Genomic DNA, 19,646 nt, shown 5'->3' on the forward strand with positions numbered 1-19,646 from the left:
ACCACACCATTTTCTAAAAAGACTTGACCACGTCGGTTGGGCGATGTGACTACCTTGGTGACTTGGTCGGATTGACCATTGCGATTTCTCTGACTATTTTACTACCGCCGTGACTCACAAGACTTGACCACTGTGGTGTCTCAGTCAATCTGACCACGGCAATGACTTGTACTTCTTGTCCAACATAGCGTCTAGGAAAACTGACTGCTCCAATGACTCGGGCAACTTAACTACTGTGGTGACTCTGACGGTGTGACTACTGCAGTGACTTGGTTGACTTAACCAGCACAGTGACTCAAACTACAACCAGTCGGCAATGTAGTGACTCGGACAACTGAACCACTTCAGAAACTTGGAAGACTTTACAAATGAAGTGACTAGGACCACTGGACCACAGCAGTAACTTGGTAGTAACCATCAGTATTTGGACGACTTGACAACAGTAGTGACTTCGACAACTTGTGAGTCGCTATGACATCACGTTCCCTTTCATGACGTTGACTGATGACATAATCAACAGGTTCCTGCGTGTCAAACATGTCGCTCAGAACAGAATTGTAAGTTGTCCACTGGGTCAAAGGTCAGAGCTCTTCTGCCCAGCCAAACGTACAGTCAGTATGAGTGATACTCAAATCTGAACCATGTGACTTGGGTTAAACAAAGAAAATGACATCTGTAAAACAACTTTATTAACATTTTAGTCAAAACTCATCAGACAAATATTTTTGTGTTAGTGTAGAAAAGTGTGTGTTTGTCTGTTTGAGACTCTGTATGTGTATACATATGAAATAGACCATATTCAGCCCCCGCAGAGCTCTAGTGAAGATTCATTAGCTGATTTTGTGTATTAAGTGATCATAGCAGCGTACAAATGTAGTCGTAGACCCAGGGGCTCAGAGCTTCCTGCACACTCTGCAGCGACTGATCAGATCCCCGGGAAATTTGCCGGTTTGTGTCCGAGGTTTGGGTTTGCTGTGGAGGAGACGAGATGATCACACATGGGAATACTTCAAAACATCTTCAATGACTGAATGCATCATTATAGCCAGTGTTACCGAATGTAAAACTGTAGCCACTGTTCCTGAACACACCACTCTTTCACTGTTCCTGAACACATCATTGTATTAACTCTTCCTAAACACTATAGTCACTGCACCCTAATGCACCATTGTGGTCACTTTTCCTGGATTTATCATTGTAATCATTGCACCAGAACACATCCATTTAATCGCTGTTCTTGAAGGCACCACACAAGTCTGTACCTGAACATGTCGTTTGGGTTAAGAGCTGCCAGCCAGTAACTGTATGAGTCTGTGTAGTAGTTGCATGTTCCTCTGCCGTGACACTCGATAAAGGGAATCTTCCGGAAATTTTCTAGACAAGATCCTGGAGAAGCCAAAGGTTGCCCAGAACCTTCTGCTCCAACACCAGTTTCCTAGAATTGGATCAAAGCATTGATCAAAAGAGACAACAAAAACACAACCACCACAGATAGTGGCCTCTCAAAGTTTAGTCTTGGGAAGCAAGGGCAGAGCAACAAACCATCACAAAGGAGAACCCTGACCACATAGACTCCCAGTCAGGTGGACAATCTGGAACTGAGGTGGTCTGACTGTGGACTGCTATCACATTTGTTCTGGACTCACACACACTGCACCTAGAGAACAATAGTTGTAGGTTAGATCCAGTCGGGACTTTAGGTTCTCTATCCCACAGTTTGGCCTATTTACCGACTAATGAATGTTTTCAGCATGTCACCGGAGATGAACGGCAAAGCTCCCGACACCTCCGCTTGGGTGGACAGCCAGTAGGAGTAGTCATTCCGTGAGGCATAGCGGCAGGTGTTGTCAGTGTTGCAGAACAGAAATGGCATTGTAGTGAACCGAGGTAGACAACTTCCTAATGTCCCTGCAAAGACAGATAAATTGGTAATCCACGGCTCTCAGAACATCCTTGATTTTACAGGCCTTTTACCAAGATCTTGCCCGTGAGCACGATTATTTCCATTGATGAATAGTAGTGAGTATCCACTGTAGACAAGACTTGAACCAGGGGGACAGACTGGGATGTACAGTTCCTGACTGTGTCGTGTGTACAGGAAGCCATCCTTCTCTGGTGTAGTTATGCAAGGACCTGGTGGACCAGGGACACCTTTAGCACCAGCAGTCCCCTGAACACCAATGGCGCCTGTGAGAGAATGTTTTTCATTAATTTCAAACTATTACATTTACTTAGTTTTATATTGTCTTGTCACCAGGATGTCCCCCGTGTCCCCTTTAAGCTACCTAGTTTTCATTTACCCATTTGCCCAGGGAATCCTGGGTCTCCTTTTTCTCCCTTTGGTCCTGGATAACCTGTCGGACCGAGCCTGCCTGGGGCCCCTCTAACACCTTCAGGCCCTTGAGGTATTTCAAAATGTTAGTTGGATATTTCTGTCAGTTTATGTGTAAGTTGCTTATAGACCTACCGGGTTTTCCTGGTCTCCCTTGGGTTCCTGGTACTCCAAGGAGCCCTGGGAGTCCAGGATCTCCAGAAGAACCTTGATCACCAGGCAACAGCACAACCTGCCTTGGCATGTCCCTACCTGGAGACCCTACACAGATATGCAAATAATATTAATAATACATAACTTTTCTATAATACTTTTCAAAGTACACAAACGTGCTTTACATAAACCAAAAAATGAAGATAACATACATACAGAATGAGATACAAAGAAACCCTCAACAAAGTGAGTTACCATCAATTCAGTGAGAAAAGTCCTGGGAGGCAGAGAGGTTGGATTTTGGGCCAAAGATTATTATTACCATTGTATTGCTGTTGAGTTTGAGAAAGTTGTGGTTTATCCAGGATCATATGTTGGTGAGGCAAGTGATGAGGGTGGAGAGAATGGCCAGTGATTTTTTTGGTGGCGATATAGAGTTGGGTGTCTTCAGCATAGCAGTGGGAATATAGTCAATGAGGCGGAGAATGTTATCGAGCACAGAGCCTTGGAGGACTCCATGTGAGACAGTGGTAGTGTGATTTTTTGTTGTTTACTGCTATATAGTGGAACTTTTCAGACAGGTATGAGTTGAAGCAGGAGAGGGCGAAGTTAGAGATGCCTATGGATTTCCGGCGGCTGAGGAGGATGGAGTGGCTGACAAAGGCAGCGCTAATGAAGTCTGGGGCAGGATACTCCTCTATAAGAAAGCAGCCTAAATAATGCTTACCTCGCCTCCCTGGAAATCCAGGTAGACCTTGTGGGCCACTGCTACCTTGTGCTCCTTTACTTCCTTTCAAACCTTGAAAAAAAAATTAGGAGATTCAAAAACATGTAAACTAATTTTCTTTAAGACTAAACTTTCCTCAGTTAGTCAGTTAGGCATGGACCTCATGCAAACCTGCAACTGATTCAGACCAGGGGCTATGGGGATTTCATAGACCTCATGAACCTAAGGTGTATGAGGAGCTTTCCTTGTCAATGACCTGAGGTATCTGAGGACAGCTGATGTCTGGTCATAGACAGATACTGTATATAAGGCTTTTGCTCTTACCAAGAGGTCCCGGGAACCCTATTGTTCCCATTTGGCCTTTCTGACCTGGTAAACCCGGTGGTCCGTCTTCACCCTATAGACAACATCAACAGATGCAGTTAACAAAAGAGGACTATGTTAATTTACAGGTGACTGATAAATTACTAACAGGATCTCCACGTGGTCCAGGATCACCATGACATCCAGGTGCTCCTTGACTTCCTATGGCTCCTTTACTTCCCTTTTCTCCTTTAAAACCAGGGCCAGGTGTCCCAGGTGGACCTACACAGCCTGGTGGACCTGCAGGTCCACAGTTTGATAAAAAAAATTGTAGTCAAGCTTCAACAGCTGTCAAATAGCACAGTGTTTATCCCTGGAACCAGACAAAATTCAATTTATTTATATACCTTTTGCTCCTTCTTCCCCCTGAGATCCCTTCTCGCCTTTTCCTCCTTGGGTACAGGCACCCTTTCTACCCCGAAGTCCTGGGGGACCTGGTGGTCCAGGGGGACCAGGAGGACCATGAACTCCCTCTTGCCCGTATGGACCGGGATAGCCACAGGGGCCAGGTGAACCCATTTCGCCAACACATCCTGAAAATTAAAATGTTTTTATTTAATCCTTTGAGATTTGGACCTGAAGACAATTCAGACTAGAACTCACCTAGAGGACCTTTCACACCCTCCATTCCTTGTGGTCCAACACCAGAAGCTAGGTAACAATAAAAACCCAGAACAGTAAGTTAATTCAAGAGAACAGCAATATCCAGCCATACCTCCCATTGCGCCTTTTTCTCCTGGAGGCCCGGGTATTCCATCTTGTCCTTGGTTTCCTCTAGGACCAGATCGACCTGGGTCCCCTGGAGCCCCTTTGTTTCCTATGATTAAAAAAAGTTTTTTAAAATTTGCAACTGTCACAATGTGAAGCAATAAGACAGCCAGCATACCTGTGAGTCCAGCAGGTCCAGGAGGACCATCAACTCCTGGTGGACCATCACAGCCTTTATCACCTGGGGGCCCTGGAGGACCTAAGGAAATTCCAAGAAATTATAGCTTTTGTTCTGGATATATTTTGTGATGTACCTCTGGCAACTTAATGTGTGGTACCTCTGCATCCAGGAAGTCCAGGATTTCCGTTTGGACCTCTGAGGCCGATGTCTCCTTGAGATCCAAATGTTCCATGGTCCCCTGGTATACCTCTTACACCTACAGGTCCAGAAAACCCGGCTTGCCCCTGAAAAATATCTTGTGGGTGAACTTCGGCAGCAGTGGAATTAAGGTGTGATTGACTACTTTCTCTCCGCGGGATCCTTTAGGTCCTGGTCCAGGTGAACTGGGTTCTCCTTTAGTTCCTTTGAGCCCTTCTAGTCCTGAACTTCCATAGGCACCAGGTTCTCCACAAGAACCCTTGGAGCCCTTCATGCCTTTAGCACCTAGATCCAAAGCAGAGATACGATTTATTTTCCCAGAGTACAGCTCCACAGACATGTTAATTTGCTATTACCTGGCTTTCCTGACACACCAAGATCACCTTGGAGGCCATATGGGCCAGGAAAACCAATTCGTCCCTCTTCTCCTGGTTGTCCAGGAAACCCTGCCAAGTTCAAAAAAAGTTGCCGTTATATAATTTGATTGAAAAGAAGCGACCTATGACACAGAAGGGACCAACCTGGTCTTCCCGGACCTCCTGGATACCCAATGTTCCCATCTGCACCTTGTAAACCCGGGAACCCTTGATTTCCTTTAGTACCAGTGAGACCAGTCAAACCTAAGATACAGCAGACATAAGACAAAGAGGTGTGGAGAGTTCTTTCTTGTATACAGGGTGATGGTGATCTCACCTGGCTCTCCAGGGTCTCCAGGTACTCCATACAATGAAACTGTGGACGTTGTTCCTTTGGGCCCATTGTACCCTTTCTCCCCCTGGTGACCAGGTGGCCCTTTCGAGCCTCCAGTACCATTTGGACCGGTCTCACCTGCAAGGATTGGTAAAACTATCAGATTCTGCACATCTTGCCGAAAGTTGACCAAAATTCCACCTTTTTCTCCAAGTCTTCCAGACTCTCCTACTTTGCCGACCTCGCCTACACTTCCAGGAATTCCTGTGTTGCCAGTTTCCCCCCTAATGCCTTGGCAACATGAAAGAAAAGATTCATGTAGGAGAAGCAGAAATAGTATTTGATTACAGTTGCTTGATTCCTTACCTGGACCGCCGGGATTTCCTTGAATTCCTTTTATGCCTTTAAGTCCTATACTTCCCACTGGCCCTGTGTCCCCATAAATTCCTGGATCACCAAAAGGTCCTTGAAGTCCCATTATCCCAATGCCAAGTGGTCCTAGGTCACCATTCACCCCCTTAGGACCTCTAACACCTAGTAAACACAATCCATATATTACCAAAAACCCACCACATTGACAGACCTTGCTCAGATTTTACCGGTAAAGCCGATGACGCCGACTTTTCCCTGACTGCCAATGGGTCCAGAGGATCCTGGTAAACAAGGTCCAACCAAACCTACTGTACCCGGCAAACCATTCAGACCCCTTTCACCTATGACAGATTTTTTGGCTCAGCAAGGATTCACTTCCATGATTTGTCTGTTGGGTCAATTTTGTATCTGACTATTAAGCACCATTAGCACCAGGTGGTCCAGCTGTTCCTATTGGACCTGGCACACCATTTGGTCCTGCTGCTCCCTGACTCCCTTGTGATCCCACATCTCCATCTTCTCCTTGTGGGCCCAACTGTCCCTGCTGTCCTGGAAATCCAAAAGCAGCATCCCCCTGTGACGTGATACAGGAACAATTAACAAGTTACTTCACCATCTGAGCTCCCCTTGCCCTCATGTCTTTCACCTTTGCACCTGGCATTCCAGGAGGTCCTCCTGGTCCTGCTCGCCCTTTAATACCCAAACTAATGACACCTGGAGCTCCTGGTTGGCCCTTATCCCCTGTGGGCACCAAACAAAAAAAATGTTTTAATCTTAACCATTGTCATTTACGTTTTATACAAAAGTAGAATAGCAAGGACAGCACATACATCAACCCTGGATCGCATGTCACATTAAATCAATAAAAAAAAGGGAAGTAGTAGTTAGTGTAACACCTCACAGCATGGTTCGATTTCAGGTTTTCCCCAGCAGCAGTTGGATAGGCCCTACAACCCAAGATCCTGTGAATTAAATCTTTGATGAATTAAGAAGGATCTTCTCTGTCTACCGTCCCGGGACTAAAGATTGACAGTCATTTACTTAATGTAGGGTACAACTATATGGCTGTAAATTTTGACCTAAAATAACAATAATAATAATTAACTACTGGTAAATGAAAAAGTGTGTTGACCAACTCTGCTATACAGTCCTTAAAGCTCTAAACTTAGAACTGTCTGAGGTTTTTGTATTTTCTAAAATATCTGGTGACCTCCCTGATGAAATTTCTATTGGAATCAGCAGAGATTATCCCAAGAGGCAGAGGACACTATGAACATATTGACCACCCGGCACAGGGAACACAGTTCTTCAATCAACCCCTGTATGTTTAAACTATGGGAAACCGACATCCATCTTATTATATGTACCCTTAGTGAAATTGACAATAAATGAAGATTTTAGAAGAAAAAAAACATACATTCTTTAGTGAGTTTAGAGTGTTTCTAGATTGACCATGTTGTTAGTTAGGTTTGTATAATTGTAAATAGAAGACTGTCTCCTTCTCTCAAACACCATTTTATTTTCAGAGACTGACCTTTTATCCCAGGGAAGCCAGGAGGCCCCTGCACAGAAAATCCTCCATCTCCCTTTTCTCCCCTGACACCGGCTGGACCAGGGTCACCCAGTTGTCCAGGCACACCTTTGGTTTAGGTTTCACATTAGGGTCAAAAAGAAGACGATAGATTCTACATGTATTACCTTCAGGTCCTGGATTCCCAGATAAACCCTTCTGACCCTTCTGGCCTGGCTCTCCGATAGACGTCCTTATTTCTCCAGGGGAACCCTTTTCTCCTAAAGGATAAAACCTTATAAATAATCATTGAAAAATGTGAGAGGGTATATGCAAGGTATGGTTTTCTGTGAACTGTTGATGTTTTACAAAATGATGGTGCCCTGATGATCACCAAGACCCCCCAATCCTATCACACCTGTTCTTCAACAAATCCACTGGCTCCCCATCACCAACCGTATTAACTGTAAAATCCTCCTCCTGACTTTTAAAGCCCTCAACAACCTTGCCCCTTCCTACCTGACTGATCTCATGCCCATAAACACCCTCGCCAGTCTTGAAAGGCGCCTTACAAATAAAATGAATTACTTTGGTTATTATGGTATTTCATTTCAACTCTGACTAAAACAGACCAGCATAGATGACCAAGAAAAGGACAAGGGTGCTGATGAAGATGTCACTGTGTATAGCGTTAAACACACTTACCTGGTTTTCCTGGGTCCCCTGGCAGCCCCACTAGTCCCACATCCCCTGGTGGTCCACTCAGTCCTGGAATTCCAATTCCATGTGGTCCAGGGGGTCCTGTTTGTCCTATAAGTCCTCTGGGACCAGAAAGACCAAAAGGACCTCTTTCACCTTTTGGGCCTGGAGGACCCTAAGAGACAAATGTACCTCTTATTGTGGTATTCAGTGAGATCTCATCTAACAGGCATGACTCTCCTGGGCTACTTACAATGTTTCCTTTTGATCCCTTGATTCCCTTTGCTCCAGAACTTCCAGGAGATCCACCAGGACCCTCGAGACCTGGCAGTCCTTGTTGCCCTTGCTCTCCAACCTCCCCCTTGAGGCCAACCTTCTGTATGATGCCAGGTTCCCCCACTGGACCAGGAAGACCAGCTTCCCCAGGATTTCCAGGGATTCCCTGAGAACAGAGAACAGTACTTCATGAGTGTTTTTCTAGTTCCTACATGCAGAGACAAAGAACTCTTGATAGATTTAGTGATTCTTAGCTCACCTGAGGGCCCAGCTGACCACCTATACCTTTCACTCCTATTACACCTTTAGGTCCTGGAAATCCAATGGCTCCTAGACACAGATAGACAGCCGGACAATTTCAATTGATGAAATCATCCTCCTGCTGTAGGTGTGACTAATGCTCACACAACCTCCCACCAGCTCTTGTCTTGAATGCACCACTTTCATGGATGAAATTGATAATACAACTACACAGTTTAATCTGATAAAGTCAAACGGTATTTCTTATGTACAAGTTTAAACCTTTGTATTGCTTTTGTAATTACCTGGTATTCCATCTACACCTGGCTCTCCAGGATCACCAGGACGTCCCGGGGTTCCAGGTGAGACTTTGCAGACCCTGCACACCTCCCCTTTATCACCTGATGAACATGAACTTATTCAGTTTCTCTAGAAACCCTTTGCTCCACTTAGCCACAATTTATTACCTCGTGGACCATCTTCCCCTCTTGTCCCAGGAGGTCCCCTTAAGCCTTCTTGACCTTTAGCTCCTGGACGTCCAACATCTCCTTGAATAAAGTCTTAGAAACCAAACCTGAGTAAGTTATTTTGCCAAAGGATGATGTTCATTTTTAACACTCCACCTGGTATGCCGGGTTCTCCTGGTTCACCCTCATCACCAAGATTTCCAATTAGTCCGGTTGGACCTGGAGGACCAATGATAAATATCCCAGGTTCTCCTGGTTCTCCTTTTGGTCCAGATGAACCTGGAGGTCCTTGTGGTCCTTGTTGCCCCTCCAAAATATTGCCTGAGAATTATATGAATCTTGAAAAGGAAAATGTACTTATGTTGTATAGTATTTTTTACAGGTTGCAACAATGCTGGATGTGGTAATAATGTTTAACATAATGTTTGGCAGGTATTCAGCAACTGTCCACTATTTTCAGGTGGTAATAATACTAGCCAGATGGTCATACTTTAGAGATGATCACAAAATGGGACAGGCAGTCATAATGTTTACAGGCACACGTGGTTGTAATGTTTAAAATGTCTTCATCATGTTGGACAGGTAGATATAATGTTTTACAGATGGTCATTATGTTGGAGAGGTAATAATAATTTTCTACAGATGGTCATCACATTGGATAATTACTAATTCTTTTCTTTCTTTTTTTTTTTTACAAATGGTCATAATGTTGGACATTTTTGAATCATGTTTACACATTATCATCATGTTGGACGGGTCATAATAATGTTCTACAGATGGACATAATGTTTCACAAATTATAATAATGTTAAAACAGGTAGTAATAATGTTTTACATATGGTCATAATTTTACTTAGGTAGTAATAATGTACTACAGATTGTTATTATGTTAGACAGGTAGTAACAATGTTTTACAGATGGTCATCATGTTAGACAGGTAGTAATAATGTTTTACAGATGGTTATTATGTTGGACAGGTAGTAATAATGATTTACAGATGGTCATCATGTTAGACAGGTAGTAATAATGTACTACAGATGGTCTTTATGTTAGACAGGTATTAATAATGTACTACAGATGGTTATTATGTTAGACATGTAGTAATAATGTTTTACAGATGGTCATCATGTTAGACAGGTAGTAATAATGTACTACAGATGGTCTTTATGTTAGACAGGTAGTAATAGTGTTTTAGAGATGTTTATCCCATTGGACAGGTAGAAATAATCTTTTACAGATGGTCATCATGTTAGACAGGTAGTAATAATGTTTCACATATGGCCATCATGTTAGACAGGTAGTAATAATGTTTCACAAATGGCCATCATGTTAGACAGGTAGTAATAATGTTTCACAAATGGCCATCATGTTAGACAGGTAGTAATAATGTTTCACAAATGGTCATTATGTTACACATGTAGTAATAATGTTTCACAAATGGTCATTATGTTACACAGGTAGTAATAATGTTTCACAAATGGCCATCATGTTAGACAGGTAGTAATAATGTTTCACAAATGGCCATCATGTTAGACAGGTAGTAATAATGTTTCACAAATGGCCATCATGTTAGACAGGTAGTAATAATGTTTCACAAATGGCCATCATGTTAGACAGGTAGTAATAATGTTTCACAAATGGCCATCATGTTAGACAGGTAGTAATAATGTTTCACAAATGGCCATCATGTTAGACAGGTAGTAATAATGTTTCACAAATGGTCATTATGTTACACAGGTAGTAATAATGTTTCACAAATGGTCATCATGTTAGACAGGTAGTAATAATGTACTACAGATGGTCTTTATGTTAGACAGGTAATAATACTGTTTTACAGATATTTATCACATTGGACAGGTAGAAATAATGTTTTATAGATGATCATCATGTTAGACAGGTAGTAATAATGTTTTACAGATGGTCATTATGTTAGACAGGTAGTAATAATGTTTTACACGTGATCATAGTGTTGGACACGTAGTGAAAATATGGTCATAATATTGGACGTGTGGTCGTCATTTAAGTGAAGAATAAATAGTTAACCCAGTGAGGTCATTGTATAACTTTACATGTTATTTTATTGTTATTTTTATTATTATTTATTTTTATGACCAGAGGTCAAACTCAAAAATACTCTATTGCGAAAATAAAATTAATACTTTTTTAAACAAAAAGACAAAAAATGGTCACGGCTCCCGATTCTCTGCTGCCATCGTGCGTCTGTGATGTGTAATTACAGCACATGAAATCTCTACAACCGATCTCTATCTTTGACGTTCAGTTACACAATAGTGAATCAAGGACCTGCACAAAAAGAGTGAGACAGACAGGTGGCAGGAAAACCTATACCTGGTTCACCAAGACGGCCAGGGAAGCCAATTAGTCCTGAAAGAGTGAAACAACAAGTGTCATTATTATTCCACAAATGTTAATTGACATCATAGTCTCTGCAGTACCTTGCTCTCCAGAAACTCCTTGTGGGCCTTGTTGGCCTGGTATTCCTCTCCGACCCTTCAGAAATTTCCGATTCAAGACCACCTGACAAAATAATATGGTTGAGATAAGACTAGTCGGTGGTGAACCAGCACACCCAAGGGGCAGATCCCTTCCTCACCTCACCCTGAGTTCCAGGAGGTCCTTGTGCACCCTTTTCTCCCTGAACACAAACATGAACGCTGAAGAATTCCATGCTAGATCTCTGTATAAGTCCCAAAACTTACCTCACTTCCATCGATACCCGGTGGGCCTATGTACCCGGGGTCTCCGGGCTCCCCCTGCAAGATAAAAGCGGATGTACAGTAGCTGTTAATGAAGTGATCAGAACCTGACACCAGTTGGTCCTTGGATGGAACAGTTAGTGCTGTGTACCAGCTCTCCGAGTGGTCCGGGTCCCACATCTCTTCCCGGTTCACCCTGAAACAGCAAGTCTTTGATCAGACACCATTTAAACTCAGATGAGGACTCAGAGACTGGACCAGGACTCACCAGAGGACCTGGATCTCCTTCATCCCCCTTCATGCCCTTTTTTCCATCTTTGCCAGAAGGACCCTAGAGTTTAAAACCATAAAACCACAAAACAGATTATATGTCTGTCTACACACAAAGAAAGACCGACTTGTTGACAGAGATGCTACTCACAGGAAGTCCACGACAACCTTTCTGTCCTACTTCACCAGGTTCCCCCTTAAACACAGTACCAGTTTAGATAGAGAGAGACAAACGGACATTGGGACAGACAGATACATCAACAGACGGACTGACAGACGCAAGGATAGACAGACCTTTAGTTCTTTTGGTCCTTCAGCATAAAGTTTTATCCCTTTTTGTCCAGGAACTCCGTGGGGTCCACGATCCCCCTGAGACAAATCAACCCATGTTGATGATGATGTTGACTATAGTTTTTATTATAATAAATGGGATGATGATTTTTTTTTATGACGATCTGATAACGATTAAGACCATGTTGTTGATATCAATGATGAAGATCAGGATGAAGATAATAATAACCATCAGGATGAAGAAGATGATGATGATGATGATGATGATGCTGGTGATGATGATGATGATGGTGATGATGATGATGATGATGATGATGATGATGATGATGATGAGGATGATGATGATGATGATGATGATGAAGATTGATTAGGAGGAAAATGATGATGAATGTCAGAATAAAGATCAGGATGAAGATGATAATAACCATCAGGATGAAGAAGATGATGATGATGATGATGACGATGATGATGATTGATTAGGAGGAAAATGATGATGAATGTCAGAATAAAGATCAGGATGAAGATGATAATAACGCTTAGGATGAAGAAGACAAAGATGATGATGATGATGAAGATCACGAGGAAAATGATGATTAAGCTCAGGATAAAGATCAGAATGAAGAAGATGATGATGATGATGATGATGATGAGATAATGATGATGATCAGGAGGAAAATGATGATGAAGGTCAGAATAAAGATCAGGATAACGATGATAATAACCATCAGAATGAAAGTGAAAAAGATGATGATGATGATGATGATGATGATGATGATGATCAGGAGGAAATTTATGATGAATGTCAGAATAAAGATCAGGATGAAGATCATAATAACCCTCAGGATGAAGAAGACAAAGATGATGATGATGATGATGATGATGATGATGATGATGATGAAAATCAGGAGGAAAATGATGATGAAGGTCAGAATACAGATCAGGATGAAGATGATAATATCCCTCAGAATGAAGAAGACAAAGATGATGATGATGATGATGATAAACAGAATATTAACTATTAACTTACTTTCTGACCTCTTGGACCAGGGATTACTGGACTTGGACCCTCTTGACCCTGTATACGAAAAGACAGTGATAGCACTTTGTGATCATATGACATCATTATGGTACAGTTTCAAACCTTTTCCCCCTGTAACCCTGGAAAGCCTGGACGTCCCTGCGAACGATAAGCTGGGTCAGACTGTCTCATCTGAAATGGTCAACTTGATCATGCTACTCACAGGAAGTCCAGCAGGTCCTGTTTCACCTGGTAGCCCGAAGAAACCCACATTTCCCGTCTGACCCTATTAAAAAAAAGAATATAACTTCTTCAAGTGTGTGTGATTGTATGTGTGCAAAGTTGTGTGACTGACCTCGATGCCTTGTGGTCCCGTTGGTCCAAGGGATCCTTTAATTGTCTGACTGACTGGGAAGACCAGTGTATCGCCCTGAGAACAGAATCGGTCAGGACTTGACCTTGACTTTCATGATCAGGTGTAACCGCTAACCTTTGCTCCTGGAGGTCCTGGGTAGCCCTACAAAACCATGATCTTGTTAGCTTTAGTCACCAACGAGGTCAACAAGTCCAAAGTAACTCACTCGAACTCCGACGGGACCTGGGACACCAGGGACTCCTGGGAATCCACCACCACCCTAAAAGACACGCAGAGGTGAGTCGCAGATGAGCCCCTTGACTCTGGTCTCCGTACCTGAGTGCCGTTACATCCAAGGATTCCAGGCTGCCCGAGAGGACCCTCCAGTCCAGGGAGACCCTGCAACAGTGAGAGTGATACGTCTCTGAGGTCATGTGCCTGAGACTCAGTTCAAAACCTCAGCTAAGTATACTCACCGGCAGACCCGGAGGGCCCGGGTAACCTGGTTTTCCTGAAAGACCCTGGAAACAAAGACACAATGTGACCGACCAAATAGACTAAATTCTGCTCCACTCCGACTTAGGACCCTTTATGTGAACTGAGCTGTGACACCCGACGTACCCGCGAACCCTTCAGACCAGGTAGACCTGCCACTCCCAGTCCGCCCTGCCAACACAGAACAAAAGTCAATGGGTCATTAGTCGTGGCTGATGAACCATTACTAACCAATCATTGGTCATGATAACTTTTTTGCACGTTGAGTTAAACCCATTTCTCTCATGTATAACTAACCCCTAGACCCCTCAACTAAGGACTCACCAAGGTTAGTAATAAAAAAAAAAACTCTGCACCTTTTCTCCAAGTGGTCCTTGGTTACCCTCATGTCCCGGAAACCCAATCACTCCAGGAAGTCCATCGTAGCCGAGGTAACCTTGCTCACCCTGTAAGAGTCGGTTACAGTTATTTCTGTAGTATCAAAGTATCAAAGTGTGGTGTATTCATGTGTGTAGTGTGCATTGTGTGGTACGTTCAAGCGTATCCAGTGCGATGTGTTTAGACGTGATGTGCGTTCAGGTTTAATGTGTTCAGGTGAGTGTAAGTGTAATGTGTTGATCATAAGTAAGTAATTGTTATTTCGAAAGCGTCTTTCTCAGACCAGGGTCACAAAGCGCTTAACAATAAATACACATTTAAAATACATACTTTAAAAACATTTAACTTAAAACACAACGTCAAAACCTGGTTCATCTTCTTCATCCTGAAGGGATGACCAGAGAAGTCACCACCAGGTGAAGTCCGATGAGAACATTTTATTTCTAAACAAAATAAACATACTCACCTTCTGACCTTTGACCCCATCGCAATGACACAAGGAAGACCCCCGGCACTGGCACGCCTGTGGAGACACACGTGCATACGTAATGAATTTCAACTTTTCGTTTGGTGACACCTACATTTGTGGTTTGATTTACAGAGCAGCTGAGACTTTCACTAGATTTTAAAAAATGCCCTGATTTCAAAACTCACATTTTAAATAAATCTTTTATTTTCAAAGTATGTTTTTTTTTTTTACCTTGACATTTTAAATGAAAACTGATATGATCTGAAAAAGCAGTATGAAGTGAAAGATAAGCTATCCTATAAAATGAACTTGGATTGGATTTATCTTCTATGATAATTAAAAAAACATCTTTGTCTTATCAAAACATGACACGCTTTTGTCAGAGATTATGGTGACATTGGGGTGTAGTACCGCACACTTACGCTAGAGGCAGAGTTCAACGTTCTAAAAAGATGGAGTGGGGGGTGCTCGCCCACAAATCTTTAAAAGTAACTTTTGTGCACATCAGCAATTTTCAGTTAGAAATGATTGTTAAAGCATCTACAATGCATTTGTATGCTAACAAACAAAACAGTGAGACTAAATGTCCTACATTTTATTGAGTGTTCTGAAAAAAGATTAGACAAACGCACACACACACACACACACACACACGCATATCAACGTTTCATCTGCAACCGAACTTTGAGGTTTAGATTCTGGAGTGAACCGGATTCAACTCTAGACTCTAAACCCAAACACGTCTTTGTCTGCTGCGCGTAAAGACGTTGTCATGGCTACTGGATGTCTGAGTTCACGCTCGTCTCTAGTTTGAAAGAAAAACGAGTCACAACACGTCGTGAACTGACGTCAGGTGTCTGGTGCTTCTCACCTGTAGCTCATCACTGCTCCGGGTCCCTGATCACGAGTCCCTGCTGACTCACGAGTCCATGCTGACTCATGATACTTTCTGACTCATAAGTCCCTGCTGACTCATGATACTTTCTGACTCATAAGTCCATGCTGACTCATGATACTTTCTGACTCATAAGTCCATGCTGACTCATGATACTTTCTGACTCATAAGTCCCTGCTGACTCATGATACTTTCTGACTCATAAGTCCCTGCTGACTCATGATACTTTCTGACTCATAAGTCCATGCTGACTCATGATACTTTCTGACTCATAAGTCCCTGCTGACTCATGATACTTTCTGACTCATAAGTCCCTGCTGACTCATGATACTTTCTGACTCATAAGTCCCTGCTGACTCATGATACTTTCTGACTCATAAGTCCATGCTGACTCATGATACTTTCTGACTCATAAGTCCATGCTGACTCATGATACTTTCTGACTCATAAGTCCATGCTGACTCATGATACTTTCTGACTCATAAGTCCCTGCTGACTCATGATACTTTCTGACTCATAAGTCCATGCTGACTCATGATACTTTCTGACTCATAAGTCCATGCTGACTCATGATACTTTCTGACTCATAAGTCCATGCTGACTCATGATACTTTCTGACTCATAAGTCCCTGCTGACTCATGATACTTTCTGACTCATAAGTCCATGCTGACTCATGATACTTTCTGACTCATAAGTCCATGCTGACTCATGATACTTTCTGACTCATAAGTCCATGCTGACTCATGATACTTTCTGACTCATAAGTCCATGCTGACTCATGATACTTTCTGACTCATAAGTCCCTGCTGACTCATGATACTTTCTGACTCATAAGTCCATGCTGACTCATGATACTTTCTGACTCATAAGTCCCTGCTGACTCATGATACTTTCTGACTCATAAGTCCATGCTGACTCATGATACTTTCTGACTCATAAGTCCATGCTGACTCATGATACTTTCTGACTCATAAGTCCATGCTGACTCATGATACTTTCTGACTCATAAGTCCATGCTGACTCATGATACTTTCTGACTCATAAGTCCCTGCTGACTCATGATACTTTCTGACTCATAAGTCCATGCTGACTCATGATACTTTCTGACTCATAAGTCCATGCTGACTCATGATACTTTCTGACTCATAAGTCCCTGCTGACTCATGATACTTTCTGACTCATAAGTCCCTGCTGACTCATGATACTTTCTGACTCATAAGTCCCTGCTGACTCATGATACTTTCTGACTCATAAGTCCCTGCTGACTCATGATACCTTCTGACTCATAAGTCCCTGCTGACTCATGATACTTTCTGACTCATAAGTCCCTGCTGACTCATGATACTTTCTGACTCATAAGTCCCTGCTGACTCATGATACTTTCTGACTCATAAGTCCCTGCTGACTCATGATACTTTCTGACTCATAAGTCCCTGCTGACTCATGGGTCCATGCTGACTCACGAGTCCATGTTGACTCATGATACTTTCTGACTCAAAAGTCCCTGCTGACTCATGAGTCCCTGCTGACTCATGAGTCCATGTTGACTCATGAGTCCCTGCTGACTCACAAGCTCCTGCTGACTCATCAGTCCCTGCTGACTCATAAGTTCTGCTGACTTACAAGTCCCTGCTGACTCATGATAATTTCTGACTCATAAGTCCCTGCTGACTCACAAGTCCCTGCTGACTCATGAGTCCATGCTGACTCATAGGTTCTGCTGACTCTTAAGTCCCTGCTGACTCATGAGTCACTGCTCGCGTCCCTAATATTAAATGACTTATAATGAGTCCATGATGACAAAACTTCCCCAGGAGCCGCTGATGACTTACTACTCATGAGTCCCTGCTGATGACTCACTGTCAGGAGTCAGTGTTGGTGAGTCTTGACACCGATGTGTCTTTACTGTCGCACTGATAACACCTCGACAACTGTTGTTATTGTTGCAGACCTGTCTTAAGAGTCATTATCATTCATCCATTCATTGGTGATTCATTATTGTTGCTCATGAATGGCAGAGACAACATATCAACTCTGACTCAGTTGCTCATGAATGGTAGAGACAACATATCAACTCTGACTCAGTTGCTCATGAATGGTAGAGACACATATCAACTCTGATTCAGTTGCTCATGAATGGTAGAGACAACATATCAACTCTGATTCAGTTGCTCATGAATGGTAGAGACAACATATCAACTCTGACTCAGTTGCTCATGAATGGCAGAGACAACATATCAACTCTGACTCAGTTGCTCATGAATGGCAGAGACAACATATCAACTCTGACTCAGTTGCTCATGAATGGTAGAGACAACATATCAACTCTGACTCAGTTGCTCATGAATGGTAGAGACACATATCAACTCTGACTCAGTTGCTCATGAATGGTAGAGACACATATCAACTCTGACTCAGTTGCTCATGAATGGTAGAGACAACATATCAACTCTGACTCAGTTGCTCATGAATGGTAGAGACACATATCAACTCTGACTCAGTTGCTCATGAATGGTAGAGACACATATCAACTCTGACTCAGTTGCTCATGAATGGCAGAGACAACATATCAACTCTGACTCAGTTGCTCATGAATGGTAGAGACAACATATCAACTCTGACTCAGTTGCTCATGAATGGTAGAGACAACATATCAACTTTGACTCAGTTGCTCATGAATGGTATAGACAACATATCAACTCTGACTCAGTTGCTCATGAATGGTAGAGACAACATATCAACTCTGACTCAGTTGCTCATGAATGGTAGAGACAACATATAAACTCTGACTCAGTTGCTCATGAATGGCAGAGACAACATATCAACTCTGACTCAGTTGCTCATGAATGGTAGAGACAACATATCAACTCTGACTCAGTTGCTCATGAATGGTAGAGACAACATATCAACTCTGACTCAGTTGCTCATGAATGGCAGAGACAACATATCAACTCTGACTCAGTTGCTCATGAATGGTAGAGACAACATATCAACTCTGACTCAGTTGCTCATGAATGGTAGAGACAACATATCAACTCTGACTCAGTTGCTCATGAATGGCAGAGACAACATATCAACTCTGACTCAGTTGCTCATGAATGGTAGAGACAACATATCAACTCTGACTCAGTTGCTCATGAATGGCAGAGACAACATATCAACTCTGACTCAGTTGCTCATGAATGGTAGAGACAACATATCAACTCTGACTCAGTTGCTCATGAATGGCAGAGACAACATATCAACTCTGACTCAGTTGCTCATGAATGGTAGAGACAACATATCAACTCTGACTCAGTTGCTCATGAATGGTAGAGACAACATATAAACTCTGACTAGGTTGCTCATGAATGGCAGAGACAACATATCAACTCTGACTCACTTACATGTCCGTCTGGACTCCAGACAGTTGTTGTGCGCGCGCACTCGTGGCGTGTTCACATCCAGCGGGATCTTAGCGGGACAAAAGAACTAAAAACAACAGTGGAGGCAGACGAGCGTCTGACCCCCATGACCGGTTCTCTTGGTTCTCACACGTTCTGATCCAAATTCAAACCATTTAAAGTGAATCTTTTTCACCCCTTTGACTTTTTCTCAGACTTTTATAGTTTCTGCTTTAGTTCAGACTAATATTGACACTAAGATGTTTTTCATCATCATCATCATCACTTATCATCATCATCAATAATGCATTATCTTACTGCGTCTGCTAGTGTCGGTTCCGGTGACCAGTGCAGGACCAGCATCAGCACCACAAGTCGGGTCAGCTGCTCCATCATGCCGCTTCTCTGTTCGACACACTTCGGCTCCGTTCGGGTGCTCGTGATTCTACAAATATCTT

The 19,646-nt window shown here is 42.8% G+C and overlaps 1 protein-coding gene across 1 annotated transcript; it reads right to left on the bottom strand.

Annotated features, from left to right (window-relative positions):
- Window positions 1–716: 716 nt before the first annotated feature.
- On the bottom strand, window positions 717–19,635 carry col4a3 (collagen, type IV, alpha 3). The gene is made up of 52 exons (XM_087795878.1): window positions 19,507–19,635; window positions 14,907–14,963; window positions 14,419–14,508; window positions 14,189–14,233; window positions 14,044–14,088; window positions 13,904–13,966; window positions 13,794–13,847; window positions 13,703–13,729; window positions 13,568–13,642; window positions 13,436–13,498; window positions 13,336–13,371; window positions 13,222–13,269; window positions 12,198–12,272; window positions 12,055–12,099; window positions 11,902–11,964; window positions 11,785–11,829; window positions 11,637–11,690; window positions 11,531–11,572; window positions 11,373–11,454; window positions 11,266–11,301; window positions 9,073–9,237; window positions 8,917–9,009; window positions 8,755–8,850; window positions 8,469–8,539; window positions 8,187–8,375; window positions 7,940–8,108; window positions 7,423–7,515; window positions 7,259–7,363; window positions 6,371–6,465; window positions 6,148–6,298; window positions 5,952–6,065; window positions 5,719–5,886; window positions 5,554–5,643; window positions 5,356–5,490; window positions 5,184–5,282; window positions 5,019–5,108; window positions 4,808–4,947; window positions 4,622–4,748; window positions 4,462–4,542; window positions 4,291–4,392; window positions 4,179–4,226; window positions 3,923–4,108; window positions 3,685–3,815; window positions 3,537–3,609; window positions 3,213–3,284; window positions 2,468–2,593; window positions 2,301–2,399; window positions 1,975–2,187; window positions 1,731–1,908; window positions 1,543–1,657; window positions 1,263–1,435; window positions 717–972 (listed from the first exon to the last, which is right to left on the bottom strand). The coding sequence occupies exons 1-52, from the start codon at window positions 19,582–19,584 to the stop codon at window positions 894–896; spliced, it is 4,989 nt and encodes a 1,662-aa protein (XP_087652004.1). The 5' UTR covers window positions 19,585–19,635; the 3' UTR covers window positions 717–893.
- Window positions 19,636–19,646: the final 11 nt, after the last annotated feature.

This window comes from Callionymus lyra, chromosome 7 (assembly GCF_982586985.1).
Source record: "Callionymus lyra chromosome 7, fCalLyr1.hap1.1, whole genome shotgun sequence".
NCBI lineage: Eukaryota > Metazoa > Chordata > Actinopteri > Syngnathiformes > Callionymidae > Callionymus > Callionymus lyra.

What these genes read in the sequence shown, in the direction of transcription:
- col4a3 (XM_087795878.1), bottom strand. Translation starts at nt 19,584, where the DNA reads ATGATGGAGCAGCTGACCCGACTTGTGGTGCTGATGCTGGTCCTGCAC. An exon ending in CAGGACCTGCTGGACTTCCT is followed by an intron (nt 13,372 to 13,435) that starts GTGAGTAGCATG and finishes TATCGTTCGCAG; the next exon opens with GGACGTCCAGGCTTTCCAGG. An exon ending in AGGAGTTTCTGGAGAGCAAG is followed by an intron (nt 11,302 to 11,372) that starts GTACTGCAGAGA and finishes TCACTCTTTCAG; the next exon opens with GACTAATTGGCTTCCCTGGC.